Source organism: Protopterus annectens, chromosome 4.part0 (genome assembly GCF_019279795.1).
Source record: "Protopterus annectens isolate FY-2018-M chromosome 4.part0, PAN1.0, whole genome shotgun sequence".
NCBI classification, from domain to species: Eukaryota; Metazoa; Chordata; order Ceratodontiformes; family Protopteridae; genus Protopterus; species Protopterus annectens.
In genome coordinates this window covers 939581391-939599454 of record NC_056733.1, presented here as the reverse complement: position 1 = coordinate 939599454, position 18064 = coordinate 939581391, and the positions used below count along the sequence as shown (strand labels likewise).

General features: G+C 44.7%; 1 protein-coding gene across 2 annotated transcripts in view; it reads right to left on the bottom strand.

The window, feature by feature from the left end:
• Positions 1–18064, bottom strand: part of HIP1R (huntingtin interacting protein 1 related) — a 2955354-nt gene that overhangs the window by 650228 nt on the left and 2287062 nt on the right. For both annotated transcript variants that reach the window (XM_044068914.1, XM_044068915.1), the window contains exon 23: positions 12547–12657. In XM_044068914.1, the coding sequence (XP_043924849.1) occupies positions 12547–12657 (111 nt within the window). The remainder of the gene's footprint in view (positions 1–12546; positions 12658–18064) is intronic.

The following is an 18064-nucleotide window of genomic DNA, read 5'->3' as shown; positions in this document are numbered from 1 at the left end:
TGGGAGAAAAAAGTTAAAGAATGTGAATTAAAGTGGCAAGTCAGGCTAAATGCCACAGTGATACCAGGTATTAATGAACATACCTCTACTGTTCATAGGTAGGTACTAGGCTATCAGCCTAAGTGTCTAAGTAAGCCTAGCCAACAAGGTTCCCTGCCTTACGCCACCTGAGAAAGTTATTTTCATGTGGCCCTTTCGAGCAGAGCCACCAAATGATCCCCGGGGTGTATTTCTTATTTCCCATCCACTTATCAAGATTTTTCTTGAGTGCTAATGAGAAACTTTGCTCGACACAAATGGGTAGCTTGTTCCACAGTATGGGAAGTCTCTAGGACAAGAATCTATAATTCCAGCATGTCCTGTTTATTGTGGCGACAAGGTTTAGGTCCCTAGAGCATGTAGCTCGGAGGGATTGGGATTTCTTTAGGTGTAGCATGTCCAACAAGCTCTGGGTTTGACATAACTTTATATGGTACGCAGAGATCACCTCGGAGTAGGCGATATGCTACGGAGTAAAGCTGGGGTTTTTTGAGACTGTCAGTGTAGGGCATCTGTTTGAGGCCAGTAATCCTCTTTGCAAGGTACTTCTGTGAGCTTTCCAGCTGATGCAGATGTCTTGTGAGGTACATTCCAAAAGGGGTGTTGTACTCTATAATGGGTCTAATGAGAGTCGAGTAGAGGGGAACAATGACCTCTTTTTTCCTAGATGAGAACCCTTTTGTGATGAGGTGTGCCACGTAGAAGGATTTCCTGACTATTATGGTGATGTGATTATCAAAGCAGAGACTATTGTCCCCACCTGGGTCCCCAGGTCTCATCACACAGGTCTCATCACACATTCGGCATTAAGCAGACTGACGTCTATGTGGTAGTTCATGGGTACAGAGTTTTTACCAAAGGGGATGACAATGCACTTTTTGGCATTGAGCTTGAGGCCATGGCTCTGACACCAGGCATCTGTCTCGGTGAGACCCTGCTGTAGGATGTCCACATCATTTGGGGACTTCACTATGGCTCCTAGTTTGCAGTCATCTGCAAACTTCGTCAGCCAAATGCCTTTTGTGTTAGCCTGTACTTCAGAGATGTAGATACCAAACAGGAGAGGTCCTAGGACTGAACCCTGTGGTACTCCACTTGTCACTGGTTTGAAGTCAGATTTGGAGTCTGCAACTTTTACAGTGTGGGTTCTGTCAGTGAGCCAGTTGACAACCCATCTTGTGATGTAGGGATTTATACCTAGTTTAGTGAGTTTAGCTAGAATTCCAGAATGGGGGATGGTGTTGAAAGTCTTGGTGAGGTCAAGATAGGCTGTGTGAATAACCTTACTCTCATCTACAGCATTGGTAACTGCCTCAAAGAAGTCAATCAGGTTCAGGAGGCATGATCTGCCTTTCACAAACCCGAACTGGGTGGGGTCCAGAGTTTGAAGGTTATCAATGTCTTTATGAGTTCCATGATGATACGTTCCATGGCCTTACAGACCAGGCTCGTCAGGCTAATAGGGCGATAGTTCCCAGGATCAGTAGTGGCTTCCCCTTTGTGGAGTGGGATATCTGTTGCTGTGCGCCATTCAGTGGGCACAAAGCCTGATGTGAGAATATGATTGAACATGGTGCTTAGGTGGGGAGCCAGTTCGTTCTGAAGTTCGTGTGAAATGCAGCCTGGGATGTTGTCCGGTCCCCGTGGATGCTGTGTTTTTGGCTTTAGAGACTGCAGCTTTTACCTGCATAGTTGTGATTACAGGGACTCTGCATTCTTCCTGTATAGATATATGGGCCCTTTAGGGGGTGGGGGGGGGGGGAGTAAGGTTAGCACTGAACCCGTCTGCCAGGATGTTGGCAGTATCAGTTGGTTCTGTAATTTTCATGCTGTTTTGCTGTAACTCAGAGCAGATCTGGATGTTGCCATTGAGATTCTTGACATAGCTATAGAATGCTTTGTGGTTGTCTCTAGAATCAGTGGCAATTTTGTTTTTGTAGTTAGCTTTGGAGGATTTTATAAGGGATCGCGGCTTCTTACTGAGGCTGACCAGAGAACTCCTCCACTCATGGGATTTTACTCTCTTTTACAACAGATTCTTCCTTCTGTTGTAGAGTTGTTTATGGCAAGGGACCACCAGATTGGCTTCCTTTTTTGGAGGATAGCGTCTTAGTTCTGTTTGGGATAGCACGATCCATGCACCCATGTAAGCGCTTATAGAGTGCATCTGTGTAGGATTCAGCAGTTGTAACTGTATTGTCCATCTGCATGGGTGTCTTGAAGTTTGCCACTTCTGTCTTAAGAAGCATGAAGTTGGCTTTGGAGAAATTTTTTTACCATGATTTCCTTAATGGGAGTGGGGGCAGGATGTGGATATCTAGGGTGATTAGCTTATGGTCGGATCTGACCAACGAGGATTTGACTTCAGGTGTGGAACATCAGTCACTCATGTTGGTAATGACTAGGTCTAGGATATTGTTGCCGCTGGTGGGGGTGTGGATAAGCTGATCCAGGGCATTGGAATTTATGAATTCCAAAAAGCATTGAGCAAAGGAGTTGGTACACAAGTACTTTTTCCAGTTAATGGTGGGGTAGTTAATATCGCCCATTATTAGGGTGCTTGGCTGAACCCTAATATTTTCCAGTATATCAAGAAAAGAAGAGTGGGAGTCCTGGGGCATGGTGGGGGATCTGTAGCAAGCTACAATTTGGATTGCAGTTTTTCCCGGAGTTAGTTGCACTTGGATAACCTCGGATGCATTATGCCAAGCAACTAGCCTAGAGGTGTGGATATCCTTAATGAGTATAGACACACCTATGCCTTTGGTGTTCCGGTCCAGGTTAGGTGGCCGAAAAGTGTAGTATGAGTTATAGCCTGGTAGTGCAGGGGTGCTCCCTGGAGTCTTGAACCAGGTCTCAGTCACTGCACAGATATCGATGTTCTCCATTTTAAGGAGTGCCTTGAGAGAGTGCATTTTGAGGTTTAGACTTCCAGCATTGAGTAGCATTGCCCTCAGTTTTTGCTTGCCTGTTCCTGTTATGATGGTGAATTTGTCATTTGAACCTTGCCTAAAAAAGGCACTATAGGGACAGCAAGAGCCTTAGCCAGTATCCGGAATCCCAGGGGTGACAGGTGCAGGCCATCTCTGGCAAAGCATCATGGTCTGTCGACCATGTCATCCCAGGTGGACAGATACTGGATCCCCTTAGAATGACATCAGAAGCTTAGCCACTTGTTAAAGTCAATCATTTTGTCCTTGTACTGTGGTATCATTCTGGTGATGGCAGGATGCTACTCAGGGCTCGGGTCATACCTGCCTTGGCTACAAGATCGGAGAGCTCTTCCATGTCTCTTTTCATGTAGTCCAGGGAAATAAGTCTCAGGTCGTTCACACCAACATGGACAATGATAGAGTCATATTTGTACTTGTGGACTGACCTGAGTGCGTGGGTTATGTGGCAGATCCTGGCACTCGACAGGCAGCTGACAGTAACCTTCTCCTTGTTTAGCCTGGTGAGTGGGACATCAGTGTGCCTGACTATAGAGTCACCTATGACTAGTGTGTTGGGTACGTTGTTTTGCCTTATGGGCTGTGGTTGAGTGGCACAGGGCTACGTGTCATTTGGGATGTGTTGGGGGGAGGAGGTTGCTTGCATTTCTGCTTTGGAGGTCTCTGTTGCTTGAGCAGATTATTACTGAGAGCCTCCGTAAATGTTTTTGTGTTTCTAGGTGTGGATTTTGGTGGTATAGGTTTAGTGGGACTATGTGATGAGTGTGGTGTGGTGCGGTGGAAGTGTTCAGCTTCTCCTCTTGACTGTCAAGTTCAGTCTTGGTTGGAGAGAGCTTTAACTCCAGTTTGACTATATAACTGCACCTCTCACAAGTTGTGGTGTTGAGTGGTAGGAGGAGAGGGTTGTCTGTGTACATGAGGCAATTGCTACATTATCCCAAGATACCCAGATTCATCGGACAAACAGGAGAGAACACTGGGAGCTGACCCTTGGACATGCCTGAATAAAAAAATATTTTCCTCTAGATAAGTGAGGAAAGTAAGTACAAAAACGGTTTTCCTCTAGGTAAAGAGGAAGGTTGAGTGCTGTAGTAATTTGTAGCTTACTTGGTGCTAACAAGTTCTGAACAAGTGCTGAGCACGAATAAGCAAATTCAAGTGCTAAAACTAAAAATCTGTACCTGGATCTTGTGGTAGATAGGCTACCTAGTGCTTATCACTCCCACTGATAAGCTAGAATGCTTTCCTCCAACATAGAAAGGCTTGGGAGGCTCAGAAGCTTACAAACACTCCTGGATACAGCAAATCTGTATCTGGACTAGACTAGTTACAGGAAAGGTGGGAAATGAGCGCAAAAGCAGGCTTTTAAACCAGAAAGTTGAAAGAGATGGAAAAACTGCCCAAACGGCCAATAAACTACAATTTCTGGGCCAGAAATCACTCTTGTGGTAGATAGGCTACCTAGTGCTTACCACTCCCACTGATAAGCTAGCAGGCTTCCCTCCAACACAGAAAGGCTTTGGGGGCTCAGAAGTTTACAAACAGTCCTGGTTATAGCAAATCTGTATCTGGACTAGACTAGTTACAGGAAGGGCAGGAAAAGCTTAGAATTTTATTTTTTTAAGGAAAAGGACACCTTTTATAAATTACAAAGCAATACTAAATTATAAAATAACTATTATGTTAATATTTTATTTGTTGTTTTGATGAGCTACCTTTAAAATCAGTAGAATACTTGAATGGAGTCACATGACGATTTTAAACTATTTAATGTGGGTTGTAACAACTTGAAATGGTTCTGATGAAGTCTATTGTTTTGGGACGATAGTGCTTGACTGTTTCTGGATGGTTTTATTATTTCTATTAAAGTTTGTTTTTGGAATTCAGTACCCATTCTTCATTGTTTTTTCTGGACTGCCATTGAGTTGCATTTCACTGGGAAGTACGCAACTACATGGGCTTGTTTGTTTTTTTTTTGTACTTGGCCATCTCCCATATGCGAGACATGACTCAACCAATGCATATCTCTGTTTCAGGAGGGTGAATATGGAGGTGGTGCCCATTCTCTCAAGCACTATGCTGTTGGGAATCTTGTCTTGTCATGAGATACCACGTATGTGCCTAAGGCAGAACATATGGAATACACTGAGCTGCTGCTCCTGTTTTCTGTGCAGAGTCCATGTTTCACTGGCATACAGTAAAGTGCTCAAAACTCAGTTTGTGTAACCCTGCACCTTAGTGTGCACCGTGAGCTTATTATTAGCCTGCACTCTCTGTCAGCCTGGAAAACATTGTGGCAGCTTTTCCAATGCACCTGATGATCTCGGTATCAAGTAACAAGTTGTCAGAGACGTAGGGCCTAGGTACATAAACTCACGAACAGTCACCATGACTGATGGCTCGCAGCCCACATTTTGGCCAATCACCTGGGTCTTCTTTAAACTTATTGTGAGGCCAAATTCCATACATGCAACCACACATTAAGTCATGAGTGACTGAAGTTCTTGCTTAGTGTAAGCCACAAAAGCTGCATCATAAGTGAACAGGAATGCCCTTAGATGCTTCCTAAGCACTCTGGTCTTCGATCTTAGTCTCAAAAGTTTGAAAAGGTTACAGTCCATTCTGGTTCAAAGAAAGATACTCTCTGTAGTAGTTCCAAAAGCAAATCTGAACAGAACCGAAAAGAAGATACCAAACAATGTTGAAGCCAGTATACAACCCTGCTTTACTCCACTGAGAATCTTGAAAGGTTCAGATGTAGATCCATCGTACATGATGGTCCCCTTCATGCCTTCATGGAAGGCCCTGATAATGCTAACCAGTATTGGAGGACAGCCAATCTTTGCCAGAATTGCAAACAGACCTTTCCTACTGACAAAGTCAAATGCCTTGGTCAGATCAATGAAGGCAATATACCATACCTCCCAACCTCTTAGAGAAAGAAATCCGTACAAAAATAGGGACAATTTTTAAATACTGCTCTTACAAACTTAGGTTGATAGAACAACAGGTTTTGCATTAGCATGAGTTTTCTTAAAGATATGAAATCTGAAACTCAAATGTCTGTCATTAATTTCAAACTTTAGTCTTTTAATTTACCACTAATTTGGCAGAAAACAGCAATTTTATGAAAAAAAAACCTAAATTATGAGGCCAAAATCTGGAAATTCTGTGAAAGTCTGTACAGTTGAGAAGTATGCAATACACAGAGGTTTGTTCTACTCCCTGCAGTTTTCTTGTAGCTGCCTAACACAGAAAACCAGGTCCACAGTAGACCATCCAGCTCTGAACCCACACCGAGACTCAGGGTAAACTCTCACTGCAAGAACATGGAGCTTCTTCAGGACATGTGTAAACAGCTTCGTCATGGTACAGAGAAGGTGATGCCATGATAGTTGTTACAATCACTTTTTTTACTCTTACAGACACTATGTTAGCACCCCTCATATCTTGTGGTACACTACCTTCTCTCCAGCATTGGAAAAGTATTGCATGCAGCTCTGAGATAAGGGTACCGCTAGCACATTTAAGAATTTCTGAGGGAATACCATCTTTCCCAGAGCCTTTTCCTAAACAGACTGCTTTTAGTGCATCAAGTTCCTCCAAAGTGAGCTCAGCATCGAGTTCAGTTATAGTTGGCAAAGGCTTGATGGCACTCGGGGCTCACTCCGTAACTATAGTCTCTCTGGCATAAAGTTGTGAGTAGTGTTCCACCCAGTGTTGCATTTGCTTAGCTCTGTCCTTCACAACCTCGCCTATGGCTGATTTAAGTGGGGTGATCTTCGTTTGTGATGGCCAGATGGCTTGATTAATTCCATCGCACACTCCTTGCATGTTACTAATGTGCACAGCCTGCTGAATCTTGAAGCACGTTTGGAGCCAATAATCATGTGCACACCGCCGAGCTGCCTGCGGTACTTGACTACGAGCACACCGGCGAGCTGCCTGCGGTACTTGACTACGAGCACACCGGCGTGCCTGCAAGTTCTTCTCATTAGGAGAGGACCTGTATGCAGCCACTGTCTGTCTCTTCTTCTCAGAGGTGTCAACACTTCAGTGTGGGCTTCAAAGCAATCAGCACAACTGACCGTCTTCTTCCCAGTGATAGATCTTGCAGCATTATAGACAGCATCCTATACCTTTTACCATCTCTTGTTGGTGTCAGTGTCATCCAGGCAGGGAAAAGCTTCTTCAAGTGCTTGAACAAACTTGTGTACTTCTGAAGGGTCAGGAGTCTTGCCTATGTCAATCCGTGGCCTCCCTTTCTTTTTACAGCGAAAGAGCCTTTGCATCTGGATGTTCACCTTACTACACATGAGCAAGTTGTCGGTGTCATAGTCTGTGCTGTGGTAACTGCGCATTACTCTGACACTGCCTAAACTGCTGCGTTTGGTGAGGACAAGGTCAAGTTGGTGCCAATATTTCGATCTTGTGTGCTGCCTGGAAACTTTATGCTGGGATTTGACATGGAAGAAGGTATTAATTACGCAGAGGTCATATTGAGAACAAAGTTCAAGGAGACACTGTCCATTTTCAATCATCTTTTCTGTTCCAAAATGTTCCAGAGAAGATGGCCAGCTGTGATGGTTATTGCCACCTCAGGCATTAAAATCACCAAGAATGTACGATGGGTCAAGGGAAAGGACCTCACTGATGGCAGCACTAAGCTCATCATAGAATTTGCCCTTGACTTCCTTGGCAGAAATTAAAGTAGGAGCGTAGATGCTGAAGATGTTGACCATGGCCACTGGTGTTTATAGTTGAATTTTCAGCAATCTCTCATTTCTCATATTTGGTGGTATGACTGAGCCAATTAGGTTGTTTCTGACTGCAAAACCAGCACCGTGTTCCCTGGTCTCTTCTGGAAGCTTCCCATGCCAGAAAAAAGTAAAGTCTTTCTCCCTGAGACATCCAATGGACAGCATCCTTGTTTCCCGAAGAGTCACAATGTCCATCCACAATTTGCTCAGCTCATTAATGACTGCTGTCTTCCAAGCATCACTGATGTTCTATAGATCTTCCATAAGTCCTGGAGTCACTGTCCTTACGTTCCAGGTTCCTAGCCTAAAGGATAGTTTACTTTGTTGCATTTTTGTTTTTCCAGGTGTATGGTGAATGATCCACCAGTTGGGGGGCTCCCTAAGCCCTACACCCCCAGTGGAGCAAGTGGGCCATGGTGAGGCAGCACCTATTTGGCTGGGGGCTGCCCAGCTTAAGGCAGGCAGCAGCATCCTATTGAGATCAAAGGATCTCTCCCACCCTTGGAAGCAGCCCCTAGCACCTCACTCTATGCCAATTGAGGGCATTGGCTTACTACCAGTAACTGCTACTTCCTGTGTTGTGTCACCACTCACACAGTGAAGCTGGAGTGTCCTCTCCAGGGCGCAGACCTGAGTAAGTGAATTTGAAGAAACACCTGATGCCCAGCAGCAGGTTCCCCCTCTCTGCACCACTGATGTAATCCAAGTGGAAAGGAAATGCCACTACAGCTTGGCATCAGTGTTGTCGTAGGAGCTGCCAGAGTGAGGATGAGTACAACCTCAAACTGCCTTAGGGGCTCCATCTCCAGATTTTTCCTCAGGGATTACGTCTGAAGCCTTCACCATGACTAGGTATTGCCACAAGGCAGTGAGAGTTTTAAATCAGAGTTTGCTTTCTCCTAGGTGGGTTGCCTTCCCAGGCTGACAGGCCTCACTTGCCTGAAATACCAGCAATAAAAATGTGGAAAATGCTCCCACATTTAAAAGGCCTAGGTCCCCCCCCACCACCACCACCACAAAGGGATATGAATGCCCATCCTCCCCATGTCAGCTGCAACAGATGCCTAAGCAAGTAATGGAACCTGGGACACCCAAGTTGTAGTAAGGGGCTTTATTCCTCTATGTCAATGGAGCTGGTTCAACATCCTATCAGATAAAACAGTATCACTTTGGATGTGATCAGGATATTGCTTGGTTTTGGTCACTGGAATAAGAAAAGAGCTTCAGGATGCTAAAAAGTTAATCATGGAGGCAGCCTCTTTGAAATTCTATAATGTGTGACAGCCAGTCATGCTTCAAGTGGATGCTGGTCAACAACGGTCTAATGCTGTACTTCTGCAAACAGGCAGATAAAATAATACAGGCCAAGAGCACTGACTGCTGCTCAAACATGCTATGGTCAAGAACAGCAAGAGATACTGGTCATAGCTTTTGGCTGTCAAAAGTTTCATGACAGCATGTGTGGACGACATCACTGTGCTGTCATTAAACCACTGTAGAATATATCAAAAAACTACTTGTAAGGCACCTACTAGACTTTAAACAATGCTGCTGAGTTTGACAAAGCATGAGCTTTAAGTTCAGTACTAACCAGGTACACTGAGGTAAGTGATGCTCTCAACCTACTTACAGATGTGAAAAACAGGACTTGCTAGACAAAGATCTGGAAGTTCTGCATATTGTTTCAATCATGCGCTTAATGTGACGCTAGAAGAGCTAAGGATCTTTGAGAGCGGAAACATGGAAAACACATATGTTACATATGTAACCATGAATGGGTGTCCAAGCCCCTGCTAATTCTGCACATCCAGATGGACAATGGTTTCTTTCCATGTAATAATTAGTGTTTATGTGTACAAAGCCTGTTGGTTAAAGGTGGAAAACACATATGTTACATATGTAACCATGAATGGGTGCCCAAGCCTCTGCTAATTCTGCACATCCAGACGGACAATGGTTTCTTTCCATGTAATAATTAGTGTTTATGTGTACAAAGCCTGTTGGGTAAAGGTGGAAAACACATATGTGACATATGTAACCATGAATGGGTGTCCAAGCCCCTGCTAATTCTGCACATCCAGACGGACAATGGTTTCTTTCCATGTAATAATTAGTGTTTATGTGTACAAAGCCTGTTGGGTAAAGGTGGAAAACACATATGTTACATATGTAACCATGAATGGGTGTCCAAGCCCCTGCTAATTCTGCACATCCAGAGGGACAATGGTTTCTTTCCATGTAATAATTAGTGTTTATGTGTACAAAGCCTGTTGGGTAAAGGTGGAAAACACATATGTGACATATGTAACCATGAATGGGTGTCCAAGCCCCTGCTAATTCTGCACATCCAGACAGACAATGGTTTCTTTCCATGTAATAATTAGTGTTTGTGTGTACAAAGCCTGTTGGTTAAAGGTGGAAAACACATATGTGACATATGTAACCATGAATGGGTGTCCAAGCCCCTGCTAATTCTGCACATCCAGACAGACAATGGTTTCTTTCCATGTAATAATTAGTGTTTGTGTGTACAAAGCCTGTTGGTTAAAGGTGACAAGAGTTAGTTACTGTTCAGCTGCACAACACTGTCTTAAATAAAATCCACAACTCAAATGTAGGGAATACCAAATGTGCAGAAATAGAATAAGATAAACTTTAATAGTGTAAGATGTCCGACCAAACTGAACAGATAGTTAAAAGGTGTGAAACCTACAACATACTCAGAATCCAGAATCTGAAAGAAATACTGCCGCATGAAATACCATATCTTTCTTGAATGAAGTGGGAATACAGTATAAAAGTGTACATTATCTTCTGTGTGCAATTAATCAAAATACCCAGATGTAATACAACCATGTGGGCCTATCAGTCAATGTCCTCACAGAGCTGGAATTTGCTTTTTTATAAACAGCATATACTTCAGTAATATCAGACAAATGTTCACATTTCCTGAGCCAGGATTTCTGTACCTTTATGAAACAATGGGAATTTAAACAAACTAATATTTAGTTAAATAGTCTGATAAGAAGGAAATATATCTGTCTATCAAAACTACAGTGTGTTACTGCAGGGATTTGAGCTACAGAAACCACCACCTCCTCCATGTGAAAATGTCTTCTCAAGTGGTTTCAAGCTGAATGTCAAGGGTTAAAGAATCAGAAAGTGCTTCAGTCTGGTGCTGATCCAAGTGTTACTGCTGCATCAGCTGTCACACCATTTACTCATGAGTAACCCACTGCGAATAAACAATCAGGATAAAAGAAGACTCCAGTGCTAGACAGTGACTGCATAAAATGCACACTAATAACAATCCAGTGCTAGACAGTGACTGCGTAAAATGCACACTAATAACAATCCAGTGCTAGACAGTGACTGCATAAAATGCACACTAATAACAATCCAGTGTTAGGCAGGGACTACATAAAATGCAGACTAACAATCCAGTGCTAGACAGCGATGGCGTAAAATGCACACTAATAACAATTCAGTGCTAGATAGTGACTGTATAAAATGCACACTGATAACAATACAGTACTAGATAGTGACTGTATAAAATGCACACTGATAACAATACAGTGCTAGACAGTGACTGTGTAAAATGCACACTAATAACAATCCAGTGCTAGACAGTGACTGCATAAAATGCACACTAATAACAATCCAGTGCTAGACAGTGACTGCGTAAAATGCAGACTAACAATCCAGTGCTAGACAGTGACTGCGTAAAATGCACACTAATAACAATCCAGAGCTAGACAGTGACTGCGTAAAATGCACACTGACAATCCAGTGCTAGACAGTGACTGCGTAAAATGCACACTAATAACAATCCAGTGCTAGACAGTGACTGCGTAAAATGCACACTAATAACAATCCAGTGCTAAACAGTGACTGCGTAAAATGCAGACTAACAATCCAGTGCTAGACAGTGACTGCGTAAAATGCACACTAATAACAATCCAGCGCTAGACAGTGACTACATAAAATGCAGATTAACAATCCAGTGCTAGACAGTGACTGCGTAAAATGCACACTAACAATCCAGTGCTAGTCAGTGACTGCGTAAAATGCACACTAATAACAATCCAGTGCTAGACAATGACTGCGTAAAATGCACATTAAGGTGAGGTAATAGCCTCTCCTGTTTAAAGTAAAAAAAAAACGAAAACGGTCTCTGTGGAGAAGAAGGTTTTGACTATGACCCAGGGACCCCGAGTTTGATTAGCAGTCTTGGAACTAAAGAAGTCAGGCAGAGAAGGAAGGAATGAAGGGTTGTGGCCTGCCAGCCTCTCCCAGGTCGGGTGGATGGTTTTGTCTAATCAGGGGCACATCTGAGGTGCAATTTTCCTGAAGAAGACCGGGGAAACTACCACTCATGCTTCAAGGGGAGTGCAGGGCTACTTTTAAGGAAACTCCCCTTGCACCCTTAAAAAATTTAAGGCAATTGCCATGGCCCATTGCACATCCCCTCCCCTCAGTGCTTTGCCAGGTGTATGTGAATGGATATGGCAGCAAAGAAAAATCAAACCACCTCTGATGGCCCCTCCTAGCCCGTCCTCACCATTGTGACAAAGATTGAATGGCCTCACTGGCCAAAACTGGGTGATGTCTATGAGAATCCAGAGGCAAAGAAAAGACAAAAAAAAAAAAGAAAAGAACTACAGTGATGAACAAGAGACATCATGTAGCATATCTGAGAAGGAAGCCATGCATGAGGCTCATGGCCTCAAATTCAATCAGATATGATTCTATTTGGTAAATTACATGACTACTTAGTTTCCAAAACTCTCTCTTACCTCAATTCTTCTCACAGCATCCTCAATGGCTGCAGAGGTGGCTGCCATTTCTTTGTCAACCATATCACCCAGCTCTTCCTGTCGCACATCCATCAGCTTTGGTCTCAGTTCCTAAGGACAATAGAGGAATCAGCTCACATTGTCACAAAAACATTTATATTGTATTATTTATTGTGTGAAAATAATTTAAACAAAACAGCCTGCTAAGCAGATTAGGAACAGCCTGCTAAGAAGATTCAATCTAAGTTATAAACTGCACTCACAAAAAACATTTTTCTGATATAAGAATGCAAGCAAACTTGGATAAGAAAATGCTTCTTACCCTACACAAGGGTGGCCCCTCTTACAGACTTAGGGAATTACAGACCCACCAGTCTTATATGCAAAGCCACATAACGTATCATAGCAGAACACATTATGTAGACAAAGGGAACTTAACTGATTTAGATCCCAATCAGTCTGGTTTTCTGAAGGGCAGGTCCTGTCTGCTTTAACCTAGTAAATGTCTTTGAAAGGGTTACAGGGGCTGTGGACAGTAGTCATTCTGTGCACACTGCTTACCTTGACCTGGCCAAGGCTTCTGACACAATACACCATGTTATTATTACTGAAAAGTTAGACAAGCTTAATGTGAACACATACATTGTCTAATGGATTGCAAATTGTCTATACAACAGATCTCAAGTTATAAAATCTGCAGGTTCCCTCTGCATGTAACATCGTAACTAGTGGGGTGCTACAGGGATCAGTGCTGAGCTCTCTGCATGTAACATTGTAACTAGTGGGGTGCCACAGGGATCTGTACTGAGCCCTCCCTGCATGTAACATTGTAACTAGTGGGGTGCCACAGGGATCAGTGCTTGAGCTCTCTCTGCATGTAACATTGTAACTAGTGGGGTGCCACAAGGATCAGTGCTGAGCTCTCCCTGCATGTAACATTGTAACTAATGCGGTGCCACAGGGATCAGTGCTGAGCTCTCTCAGCATGCAACACTAACTAGTGGGGTGCCACAAGGATCCGTGCTGAGCTCTTTCTGCATGTAACATTGTAAATAGGGGGGTGCTACAGGGATCAGTGCTGAGCTCTCTCTGCATGTAACACTGTAACTAGTGGGGTGCCACAGGGATCTGTGCTGAGATCTCCCTGCATGTAACACTGTAACTAGTGGGGTGCCACAGGGATCAGTGCTCAGCTCTCTCAGCATGTAACACTAACTAGTGGGGTGCCACAAGGATCAGTGCTGAGCTCTTTCTGCAAGTAACATTGTAACTAGTGGGGTGCAACAGGGATCAGTGCTAAGCTCTCTCTGCATGTAACATTGTAACTAGTGGGGTGCCACAGGGATCTGTGCTGAGCCCTTCCTGCATGTAACCTTGTAACTAGCGGGGTGCCACAAGGATCAGTGCTGAGCTCTCCCTGCATGTAACATTGTAACTAGTGGGGTGTCACAAGGATCAGTGCTGAGCTCTTTCTGCATGTAACATTGTAACTAGTGGGGTGCCACAGGGATCAGTGCTGAGCTCTCCCTACATGTAACATTTTAACTAGTGGGGTGCCACAGGGATCTGTGCTGAGCTCTCCCTGCATGTAACATTTTAACTAGTGGGGTGCCACAGGGATCAGTGCTGAGCTCTCTCAGCATGTAACACTAACTAGTGGGGTGCCAGAAGGATCAGTGCTGAGCTCTTTCTGCATGCAACATTGTAACTAGTGGGGTGCTACAGAGATCAGTGCTGAGCTCTCTCTGCATGTAACATTGTAACTAGTGGGGTGCCACAGGGATCTGTGCTGAGCTCTCCCTGCATGTAACATTTTAACTAGTGGGGTGCCACAGGGATCAGTGCTGAGCTCTCTCAGCATGTAACACTAACTAGTGGGGTGCCAGAAGGATCAGTGCTGAGCTCTTTCTGCATGCAACATTGTAACTAGTGGGGTGCTACAGAGATCAGTGCTGAGCTCTCTCTGCATGTAACATTGTAACTAGTGGGGTGCCACAGGGATCAGTGCTGAGCTCTCTCGGCATGTAACACTAACTAGTGGGGTGCCACAAGGATCAGTGCTGAGCTCTTTCTGCATGCAACATTGTAACTAGTGGGGTGCTACAGAGATCAGTGCTGAGCTCTCTCGGCATGTAACACTAACTAGTGGGGTGCCACAGGGATCTGTGCTGAGCTCTCCCTGCATGTAACATTTTAACTAGTGGGGTGCCACAGGGATCAGTGCTGAGCTCTCTCAGCATGTAACACTAACTAGTGGGGTGCCAGAAGGATCAGTGCTGAGCTCTTTCTGCATGCAACATTGTAACTAGTGGGGTGCTACAGAGATCAGTGCTGAGCTCTCTCGGCATGTAACATTGTAACTAGTGGGGTGCCACAGGGATCTGTGCTGAGCTCTCCCTGCATGTAACATTTTAACTAGTGGGGTGCCACAGGGATCAGTGCTGAGCTCTCTCAGCATGTAACACTAACTAGTGGGGTGCCAGAAGGATCAGTGCTGAGCTCTTTCTGCATGCAACATTGTAACTAGTGGGGTGCCACAGGGATCAGTGCTGAGCTCTCTCGGCATGTAACACTAACTAGTGGGGTGCCACAGGGATCAGTGCTGAGCTCTCTCAGCATGTAACACTAACTAGTGGGGTGCCAGAAGGATCAGTGCTGAGCTCTTTCTGCATGCAACATTGTAACTAGTGGGGTGCTACAGAGATCAGTGCTGAGCTCTCTCTGCATGTAACATTGTAACTAGTGGGGTGCCACAGGGATCAGTGCTGAGCTCTCTCGGCATGTAACACTGACTAGTGGGGTGCCACAAGGATCAGTGCTGAGCTCTTTCTGCATGTAACATTGTAACTAGTGGGGTGCTACAGAGATCAATGCTGAGCTCTCTCTGCATATAACATTGTAACTAGTGGGGTGCCACAGGGATCTGTGCTGAGCCCTCCCTGCATGTAACATTGTAACTAGGGGGGTGCCACATGGATCAGTGTTGAGCTCTCCCTGCATGTAACACTATAACTAGTGGGGTGCCACAGGGATCAGTGCTGAGCTCTCACGGCATGTAACACTAACTAGTGGGGTGCCACAAAGATCAGTGCTGAGCTCTCCCTGCATGTAACATTGTAACTAGTGGGGTGCCACAGGGATCAGTGCTGAGTTCTCCTTGCATGTAACATTGTAAAGAGTGGGGTACCACAGGGATCAGTGATGTGCTCTCCCTACATGTAACATTGTAACTAGCGGGGTGCCACAGGGATCAGTGCTGAACTCTCTCTGCATTTAATATTGTAACTAGTGGGGTGCCACAAGGATCAGTGCTGAGCTCTCTCTGCATTTAATATTTTAACTAGTGGGGTACCAGAGGGATCAGTGTTGAGCTCTCTCTGCATGTAACATTGCAACTAGTGGGGTGCCACAGGGATCAATGCTGAGCTTTCTCTGCATGTAACATTGTAACTAGTGGGGTGCCACAGGGATCAGTGCTGAGCTCTATCGGCATGTAACATTGTAATTAGTGGGGTGCCACAAGGCTCAGTGCTGAGCTCTTTCTGTATGTAACATTGTAACTAGTGCAGTGCCACAGGGATCAGTGCCTGGCTCTCTCTGCATGTAACACTGTAACTAGTGGGGTGCCACAGGGATCAGTGCTGAGCTCTCTCAGAATATAACATTATAACTAATGGGGTGCCACAGGGATCAGAGCTGAATTCTCTCTGCATTTAATATTGTAACTAGGGGGTGCCACAGGGATCAGTGCTGAGCTCTCTCATAATATAACATTATAACTAATGGGGTGCCACAGGGATCAGTACTGAGTTCTCTCTGCATTTAATATTGTAAATAGGGGGTGCCACAGGGATCAGTGCTGAGCTCTCTCTGCATGTAACATTTTAACTAGTGGGGTGCCACAGGGATCAGGGCTGAGCTCTCCCTGCATGTAACATTGTAACTAGTGGGGTGCCACAGGGATTAATGCTGAGCTCTCTCAGAATATAACATTATAACTAATGGGGTGCCACAGGGATCAGTGCTGAATTCTCTCTGCATTTAATATTGTAACTAGGGGGTGCCACAGGGATCAGTGCTGAGCTCTCTCATAATATAACATTATAACTAATGGGGTGCCACAGGGATCAGTACTGAGTTCTCTCTGCATTTAATATTGTAAATAGGGGGTGACACAGGGATCAGTGCCTGAGCTCTCCCTGCATGTAACATTTTAACTAGTGGGGTGCCACAGGGATCAGGGCTGAGCTCTCCCTGCATGTAACATTGTAACTAGTGGGGTGCCACAGGGATCAGTGCCGAGCTCTCTCAGAATATAACATTATAACTAATGGGGTGCCACAGGGATCAGTGCTGAATTCTCTCTGCATTTAGTATTGTAACTAGGGGGTGCCACAGGGATCAGTGCTGAGCTCTCTCATAATATAACATTATAACTAATGGGGTGCCACAGGGATCAGTACTGAGTTCTCTCTGCATTTAATATTGTAAATAGGGGGTGCCACAGGGATCAGTGCTGAGCTCTCTCTGCATGTAACATTTTAACTAGTGGGGTGCCACAGGGATCAGGGCTGAGCTCTCCCTGCATGTAACATTGTAACTAGTGGGGTGCCACAGGGATCAATGCTGAGCTCTCTCAGAATATAACATTATAACTAATGGGGTGCCACAGGGATCAGTGCTGAATTCTCTCTGCATTTAATATTGTAACTAGGGGGTGCCACAGGGATCAGTGCTGAGCTCTCTCATAATATAACATTATAACTAATGGGGTGCCACAGGGATCAGTACTGAGTTCTCTCTGCATTTAATATTGTAAATAGGGGGTGACACAGGGATCAGTGCCTGAGCTCTCCCTGCATGTAACATTTTAACTAGTGGGGTGCCACAGGGATCAGGGCTGAGCTCTCCCTGCATGTAACATTGTAACTAGTGGGGTGCCACAGGGATCAGTGCCGAGCTCTCTCAGAATATAACATTATAATTAATGGGGTGCCACAGGGATCAGTGCTGAATTCTCTCTGCATTTAGTATTGTAACTAGGGGGTGCCACAGGGATCAGTGCTGAGCTCTCTCATAATATAACATTATAACTAATGGGGTGCCACAGGGATCAGTACTGAGTTCTCTCTGCATTTAATATTGTAAATAGGGGGTGCCACAGGGATCAGTGCTGAGCTCTCTCGGCATGTAATATTGTAACTAGTGGGGTTCCACAAGGATCAGTGCCGAGCTCTGTCTGCATGTAACATTGTAACTAGTGGGGAGCCACAAGGATCAATGCTGAGCTCTTTCTGCATGTAACATTGTAACTAGTGGGGTGCCACAGGGATCAGTGCTGAGCTCTCTCTGCATGTAACATTTTAACTAGTGGGGTGCCACAGGGATCAGGGCTGAGCTCTCTCTGCATGTAACATTGTAACTAGTGGGGTGCCACAGGGATCAGTGCTGAGCTCTCTCGGCATGTAATATTGTAACTAGTGGGGTTCCACAAGGATCAGTGCCGAGCTCTGTCTAC